This window comes from Microtus ochrogaster, linkage group LG2, assembly GCF_000317375.1.
Source record: "Microtus ochrogaster isolate Prairie Vole_2 linkage group LG2, MicOch1.0, whole genome shotgun sequence".
NCBI lineage: Eukaryota > Metazoa > Chordata > Mammalia > Rodentia > Cricetidae > Microtus > Microtus ochrogaster.
The window spans coordinates 54,391,927-54,400,534 of NC_022028.1; the positions used below are offsets into that span (position 1 = coordinate 54,391,927).

General features: G+C 46.5%; 2 protein-coding genes across 2 annotated transcripts in view; one reads left to right on the forward strand and one right to left on the reverse strand.

The window, feature by feature from the left end:
• Positions 1–2,722: 2,722 nt before the first annotated feature.
• LOC101997184 (patr class I histocompatibility antigen, A-126 alpha chain-like) overlaps positions 2,723–8,608 on the reverse strand; it is a 69,897-nt gene continuing 64,011 nt past the window's right edge. Inside the window, exons 4-6 of the mRNA XM_005360504.3 lie at positions 4,741–5,016; positions 4,508–4,615; positions 2,723–3,099 (exon numbers count right to left, since the gene is read on the reverse strand). Of these exons, the coding sequence (XP_005360561.2) occupies positions 3,056–3,099; positions 4,508–4,615; positions 4,741–5,016 (428 nt within the window). The 3' untranslated portion in view covers positions 2,723–3,055. The remainder of the gene's footprint in view (positions 3,100–4,507; positions 4,616–4,740; positions 5,017–8,608) is intronic.
• Positions 6,325–8,608, forward strand: part of LOC101996056 (HLA class I histocompatibility antigen, alpha chain G-like) — a 26,618-nt gene continuing 24,334 nt past the window's right edge. The window contains exon 1 of the mRNA XM_026785598.1: positions 6,325–6,362. Coding sequence (XP_026641399.1) covers positions 6,325–6,362 — 38 coding nt within the window. The remainder of the gene's footprint in view (positions 6,363–8,608) is intronic.

Here is an 8,608-nt window from a genome sequence, read left to right on the forward strand (position 1 = left end):
ATGGATTAATTCAAGTTGTAAGTGCTAGTTAGTAACACACCTAAGACAACTTTATAATTAGTAATAAGTCTCTGGGTGGTTATTTGGGAGCTGGCTGGTAGGACAGAAAAACCCAAATACAGGTCATCTTTGACTATACAATGAATTCAAAGTAAGCCTGGCTACACTGGACCCTGTTACAAACAACAATGATAACAAAAATACAACTCAAGAATTTTTTAAAAGAGTTATGCCTAGGGTGCTAGAGAGATGGCTCAGAGGGTAAGAGCACTAGCTGCTCTTCCAGAGGTCCTGAGTTCGATTCCCAGCAACCACATGGTGGCTCACAACCACCTGTAATGGGACCTGGTGCCTTCCTTGCCAGCAGTACATTGTATGCTTAATAAATAAACCTTAAAAAAAAAGAGTTATGCCTAAAAGAGTTAAGCCTTTGTGTCAGAAAAGATTCTATCTATGAGACAAGATTCAGGGAATTTATCTTCCTTTCTGTTTACTGGAGTAATTTCAAAGACTTGTGCAGTTACTTAAAATTCTTAGTCATGAAACATCTCAGCCAATTACACTGTTCTATGCTTATGTATTTAATCAAGAGGCAATTCCTGACCAGAGCAGAAATGAGGTTTCTATATTCTGTGCTTCAGGCTCTAATACACCAGGTCTCTGAAAAAAATTGTATAAATCTTTCAACAAGAGACTTGGGTGTTCTTTCTTCTGGGTGTATTATTTCACCTTTTGCCTGCTACTGTCTAGGAGAGAAAACTTCAGTTATTGTCTGCTACAGGTTTCAGAGTCAGTGTTTGGTTGAAGTACTCTCTGGTGGATACAGGGCCAAGGAGATGCTGCAGCTAGCTCTTTCTTCTGAAGGGAGGATCCTCCCTCAGGTCTTCTAACAACTTCTCTCCTTCCACATGGTGACAGTTTCCACTGTGCCAAAGTCCCTTATGCTCATGCCCCATACCCCCATAAAGTCTGAGCCATCACCCTCCCTCCATCCGTCTATCCCTCCCTTCCTTTCCTGTCTTTTTCACTCCCCCCTCACATCCCCACTCAGAGTCAGCCTTTTTGCCCCTCCCCCCCACCATAAATCCCTTGTGTGGAGTCTTCCTATGGTGTGATTTCTGTTGCATTCCTTGGCCCTCTGATACCACAAAAACCCTTATAGGTTTTTTTTCCCCAACCACAATGCCTAAAACATGTATTGGGGGAAAACAAAATTCATTCAGCAAATGGTGTTGGGAAAACTTTATACCCCATGTAGAGGAACAAAACTACATCTCTATCTCTCACCCTGTAGAAAAATAATCTCAAAGACCTTAAATGTAACACAAAACTCTGAAATTTCCTAGCGATTTGATAGATGCACAGACTGTCTGTCAGGAGGGTCTGAGAGGCTCAAGGAACAATAACAAGAGCTGACAAATGGGATTGCATGAAATGAAAAGCTTCTCCCCAGCAAAGGAAACAAGTAGAGGGTGAAGAGCCAGTCTAAGAAAAGGGAGAAACTATAAACCAGATCTAAATCTGAAACAGGATTAATGTTTATGGTACATAAATAATTCAAAAATAGCAAAACCAAGAGCCAGGTGTTGTGGTGCGTACCTGGAAGCCCATGAACTGGGAAGCAGACTCATGAGACTACAAGTCCAGCTTCATGGACTGTGTTGCAAAAACAAACAAAAATCATTCCAGTTGAGAACTGAATGCGTTTGTTAAAAATAAGCAAGACAATGAAGGAATCAGTTGGAAATTCACTTAGTAGTTCAGGGAAGGGACATGGATCGCTTTTCCTTAAGGCATGATCAAAGAAATCAGTGCAAACAAATTGAATTTTGGATTCCTTTAAAACATGGACATTACAATATTTCCCACTGGGTTAAATCTGGACTACAAAATAAAGTAAGGTGATAACAAAACTTCAGGACTGCACAGGCAGCAGAGTAGATTTGCTATTTGCACAGAGGGAAATGCATGCAAAGCAGCCAGACTGACAGGGGACAGATGAGCCTGGAGATGTACTTTCTGGGCTAGAGAAACTTATTTGGGAGGTGGTCTTAAATGGTATTTCAAACTTTGGAGTTGAATAAAATCACCAAAGGAACGATTAATTGTAGAAGAGAAACAAAACAGGATTGATCCCAGCCTATTCAGTGCTCAGTGATGTCATTAAAACATCAACCTAGATATATGCACAGTTCTGGGCTTGGGTCTAGAAGGCCTTAGACCAGGGAGTCCCAGACTTCCCTGTGCACAGGAATGCCCTGGATTTCACAACAAGAAAAAGGTCAGGCTTGGTGACACAGCCTTTTAATCTTAGCACTCTGGGCAGAGATCAGTGCCTTCTTTCCTACGACTTCTCTGAGTTCAAGGCTAGCCTGGTCTACTGGTGTAGCAAGTTCCAGGCCAGTCAAGACTACATAGTGAGGCTGTTCCAACAAACAAAAAATCAAACAAAACCCACAAACAAAATCAAAACAAAGACTTTGGAAGTCTGTTGAAAAGTAAAGAATCTCTGTAGTTATAGCAAAGTGGGCACAGAGGCAGCTGTTACTCAGATCATGGAGCTGTATGGATGTAGACAGGAGCTCCCAGGCTGTGCATCAGCCTCACTTATGGCATGATACATAAAATTTCCTACTTCCAGGTATGGTGGCTCATATATGTAATTCTAACACAGCAAGAAGGGGAAAGAGGATTGCAAGTATTTCAAAGCCCATATGGAATTTTATTAATTACTTTTTTTCATTGTGTGACAAAATGCTCAGCAGAGCAACTTAAAGGATGAAAGGTTTATTCTGATTCATGATTTAAGAGGCACAGTCACTCTCAGCATAAGGCATGATGCAGTACAGGGTAGCAGGAGCATGGGGCTGGGAGTCCTCAAACTTCAGTAGATCAGGAAGTAGAGTTTAGGGATCCTCTCTTCTGGTTTTCTTCTGTTCTTCCTTTATCCTTGGGCCCCAGGTTGGATCTTCCATCCTCAATTAATCTCTGGAAACACTCTTACAGATGTGATTCTAAATCTAGCCAAGCTGACACTGAAGATTGGACATCACAGCTACTTAGTGAGTTCTAGGCCAGCATGGGACACAGTGTGAGATGCTGGTAACAGAGAAACAGAAAAAGGAAGAATGAGTCCTGGGCTACATTCTGAGCAATGTAAATGAGGGATCAGGAAAGAGTCTGAGTATTTTAGCACAAGATTTATGGCCCTGATGTTAGTGATGAGAACAGCATCCATGATGGAAAAGGCATTCCATTTTGGGGAGGCGTTGAGAGAGACAAGGGAGAATACACATGATTAATCTGAGTTGTCATGTTGACAGATACATATTGTTTTCTCTCCCATGAGGTGCAGCCTCAGAGAGGAAATACAGGAAACAATTATATAGCCACTCTGACTAGCTACTATCTGAAAATTCCCCAGACTGATTTCTTACTTTTAGATATAAGTAATAGACTCCAAACTCTTATGCTTTAAAAACAAGGGAATCCAATATGTGGTATTGGAGGGTTGGTGATTATTTTATTTTGGAAAAAGCCAATGAACCAAATCCAAGGCTTCACAGCTGGGAACAGAACTGACAAGTCCATCAACATCAGGTCCCACAGGGATCCTCTGAGCACAGGAATCACTGATGCCCTGGAGCTGGTCTCTGGGGGACAGCTTTCCTGCTACTCTGGGAACTGGATGTGCCAGTGTTACCCCAGCCCAGTTCACTCCTGCAGTTCCAGCTTTTCCTTCTAACCATGTGCTCATCCAGGGGGAGCTGAGGACTCCTGTGGTGCCCAGCTGCAGGAATGTTGGGAAAGGGAGAGTGGCTGAGGGACTTGCTCTGCTTCCTTTCTGTACCCTTACTAGGTGTTCCCTTAATGTGCAGAGAGAGCTCAGAGCTGGGAGAAGATGGTAAAAGGTGGAAATACAATGATGAAAGTAGATTCCTGGAAAAGTTATCTGAGTGACTACATCGGGGAAATAAATGACTGATAGATCCAGGATAAAGATGTTCTAGCGTTCTCGTAGCCCTGGACTTTAAAAAGTGTTAGCACAACCAGGCATGGTAGCACACAACTTTAATCCTAGCACTTGGGAGGGAGAGGCAGGAGGATCTTGAGTTTGAGGCTAACTTGGCCTACATTTTAGGTTCCAGGATACTCAGGGCAATGTAAAGATACCTTGTCTTCAAAACAAACAATCAGGGCTGAAGAGATTGCTCGGAGCACTGCCTGCTCTTCTAGAGGTCCTGAGTTCAATTCCCAGCAATCACATGGTGGCTCATAACCACCTGTAATAAGATCTGGTGCTTTATTATGGCCTGTGGGCATATATGCATGCAGAACAATGTACACATAATAAAGAAATAAATCTTAAAAAAAAAAAAAACGGGAAAAAAACCTGCCAGTACACTGAGTCCCAGGTCAGGTACACATGGATGTGTCTCACATGAGCACATTTCCATCCATGGCTTCATCTCTATAGAAAACCTTCAGACACCAATCCCCTCCCTACCTGTGCTTTTCTTCCTCAGCATCACAGTGGTAGCCACAGCTACAGTGACCACAACTCCAAGGAGAACCACACCAACTATCACTCCAGTTGGGGACCAAGGAGATGGCTCTGGGAAGAGAGAGTAGAGTTAAGGACCAATTCCTACCCCCAGCTCAGCACTGATTCTACTTAGGGTCTCCAGAAGGTCACCTGCTTTCCTTGACATCAGGTTCTGTGCTCACACCCCTCCTTACCCCATCTCAGGGTGAGGGGCTCAGGCAGCCCCTCATGTTGCACATGGCATGTGTATTTGTGCTCCTCCCCAGAAGGCACCACCAGAGATGCCCACTTCTGGAAGTTTCCATCTCCTGCAGGCCTGGTGTCCACCAGCTCCATGTCCTGGGTCTGGTCTTCCCCATCCTTCTGCCAGGTCAGGGTGATGTCAGCTGGGTAGAATGCAAGAGCCCAGCACCTCAAGGTGACATCACCTTCAGGTCTAGGGTGATGGGTTACATGTGCCTTTGGAGGGTCTGAGAAGAAGAGTTGGAAAATTCAATATTTTATATTTTTTTGGGGGGGATGTAAGCAGTATTTGTGAGTCTATCCTGGCAGTGTACAGAAGAATCAAGACGTGGAGGGGGGAGGGTGTGATCTGGAAAGGTGCAAACCCCCCACAAGTTGTCTTATACTCAGGCACTAGTATAATCTATTCCTTGGGAAAGGAAGAGTCCCAAGTTTCCCATCATGAAAAGAAGATTTCTGGTCCTGACTTGTAAGAGACTCATCTTTACTTTAATGAGACCTCCAAAAACATTGCATGTGGGCAGAGAACTCAGTCTCTGGGAGCCCGTGGTTCTCAAGGGCTGTGGACTAAACTGGGCTGCTGCTGGTTATTTCAGAGCTCTTCTTTCCTATAATCTCAAGATCCCTAAACTGTCCTGAGAGAAGGGCATGTGCTGGGGAAGTCATTCTCTGATGTTGGGTCAGAAAAACCAAGAGCACTACTCCCACCTTGGACACAAGAGAGAGCTACAGTATTTCCTCCCTCCTTGGAGGTTTGTGCCATAATCTGAGTGCAGATGTAAGAATGGCTTCTCAGCCCCTCTTACCTAAACGCTGCAGAATCCCCTTTCCCATCTCCAGATGCCGGTGCAGCCAGGCAATACACCCAGCCTCCAAGAATTCCCTCCACTGCTCTGCTATATGTTTTGCCTCCCACTGTCGCTTGGTGATCTGAGCTGTCGTGTCTGCCACAGTCCAAGTTCTCATGTCTTCGTTCAGGCTGATGTAATCACGGCCATCAAAGGCATGTCTATAGTGCCCACGGAGGAAGAGTAGGTGTGGATCCACTTCACAGCCAAAGAAACACTGGAAGGTATGAGAGCCTGCAGCCGCCCCCAAAGTCAGTCTCGTCCACAGGGCCCTGCCCACCCACAGAATTTCAACCTAAACTGAATCGGAAGCCGGGTCTCAGTCCCATGCTCTCCAGGGTCCAGGGTCTCGGCGGGCTCCGCAGCCTCGGACCGAGCCTAGGACCCGGGACCCGGGACGGTTCGGGGCCAGTCTATGGGGACATTAAGGGTCACTCACCGTCATCTGTCAGGTTGTAGATTCGGATTGCAAATCGCACGTTTTCTCGGGCTATATGTGAATAATGCTCCAGACCCGCTCTCACTATCTCCCAATAATCCTGCCCCATCTGCTTCACCCATGGCACGAGCGGCTCCATCGTAGTTGCCGCTACACTATGGAAGCGCAGGATTTGCGTGTCGTCCACATAGACAACGATGAAGACTTGGAGACCTCGGAGACCCGTTGGAGACGCGGTCGTGGTTACCATGTACCGCATGGAATGTGTGCCTGGGGGCGGTGAGCAGTGAGACCCCGACCCTCCTCCGGGGACCCCAGGGAACAGGCGTGGGCTGGTGGAGATCAGGGCGCGGGGCTCGGGACCCGGGTGCAGAAGGAGCGGGAGGGGTGATAAGAAATGGCTTCTGGAATGCTGCCTGAGCCAGGCGCCCTGGCTCCTCCAGGCAGAGGCCCTTTCCTTTGAGAACCAAACTCACCAGCGCCACTCAGGGTCTGGGTCTGGGTCAGAGCCAGGAGTACCGAGAGCAGCAGAAGGGTGGGATGCAGCTCCATAGCACCCATCCTTGATGTCTAGAAACCCTGCAGGGATTGAGACACTGTTTCTCTCTGTGGAGTTTTATAGCGTCGTGGTTTGTGGGGCGATACCACAGTGGCTGTGAGTGGCTTTCTCCAGAATCCCGACGTGCAGTGGGAGTGAGAACATGTGTCCAGATGGAAAGAGGGGACAGCCAACAGGGGTAGAAGCTACAGAAAGGAATTACGGGGCAAGGAGGGAATTTCCAACCTATGGCTTCCCCACCTCAAACACTCTGAAGGCAAAACCTCAGACCAGGGACTTATGGAGACCTCTTCCTCCTGTAACTGGAGCTCTTTGCCATATCTGCTCTCTCTGAGTCCTGATCAGGAGGAATGCTGAGATTCTGAATGTTTTGGTTTCAGGGTCTCTTATTTGTGCTTGTACATTGTTAAGTAGATGATGGGATGTGGCAAATCCATCCTGGATGCTGACAGGCTTCTTGCCCTAAGAGACTCTTAATAAAACTGAGGGAGAAGACCAGAGGTAATTATTTTCTTCCTTTGTGATTCGGGACATTAGGCAGGTTAGAGGAGAGAAGAGTAAAGCCCTGTCCAACATCGGCTGCTAGTTCCTTTACTCAAAACAAGCAGGATAAATCAGGCTGCAGAGCAACACAGCCTTGGGCACGGTCATCACTGGCATCTGAACACCAGCTCCTTGCTTCCCTGCACATGGCATCTGGCATCAGGCCTGGCTGAGGGGAACATGTCTGCTGGTAGCACGTGTTGCAGAGAGAATTGAGAAGAGGAGGACCTGGCAGGGGATACCCCAGGAAAAGGAAGAAATAGAGTAGCTGCTGCAGAATGGACAGAGACGGCCCTTCAGGAAACAAGAGGAGAGGAGAGGCTCCTCGACTTCCCTAACTTCCTACCAGCCATACCCAACAGCAGGTTTAGGATGATATGTGGATGGAGAGGATATGGTAATATGCTGGAAAAGATGAGAAGAAGCAGGAGAAAACTGCGGGAGGTGCAGTTGAGAACCTGCATTCTTAAGGAGGAGCTCGCTAAGATCATCATGGTGAATTCTGACTTATGCCTGACTTCTACAACTTTCCATGAGATTCACACACTGATTCCTACTGTATTCTTCTTCCTTGTGTTTTCCTGAAATGCCCTTATGGATCTGATTGTGCTGAGCCTTGTGTTATTTCCGTGTGCCAGGTGGGTCTTGTGTTGTCAGCTTCTAATTGGAGACCGCCTTCCCACTATCTATAAATTTCTGTGAACACTAAAGTTTTGCCCATTTGCATGGAAAAATAATGTAAAGTAAACAAAACAATTGAAAATCAAAACAAATAAACAGCAACAACAAAAACAGTGTAAGCTAAGCATGATGGGGCATGCTTTGATCCCAGTCTCTGAAGGCAGAGATGGGCAGATCACCACGAATTTGAGTACATAGTGAGCTACAGGACAGTACGAGAGAGAGAGAGAGAGAGAGAGAGAGAGAGAGAGAGAGAGAGAGAGAGAGGGAAGGAAGGAAGGAAGGAAGGAAGGAAGGAAGGAAGGAAGGAAGGAAGGAAGGAAGGAAGGAAGGAGAGTGAGCCAAATAGAGCATCATTCACCTGTCATCTCAAAACTCAGGGGAATTGACACACGTCTGAGACTGGCCTGGACCACATAGTAAGTTCCAGACCAATATGGGCTGCACAGTGTGACCCTACCTAAAAAGAAGAGATGGGGAAAGGAGGGAGAGGAAGGGAAAAGTAGAGAAGGAGAAAAGGAGCGAAGGAAGGAGGGAAATGTGGCAAACTGGATCAATGTCCCCCAAACCGACCCGTGAACCAATGGGATCCTTAATTTCACATTCATAAAACCCTCACCAAACGTCCCCACTTTGATCCATTAAAAACTGCTCTTGGGCCGGGCGGTGGTGGCGCACGCCTTTAATCTCTGCACTCGGGAGGCAGAGGCAGGCGGATCTCTGTGAGTTCGAGACCAGCCTGGTCTACA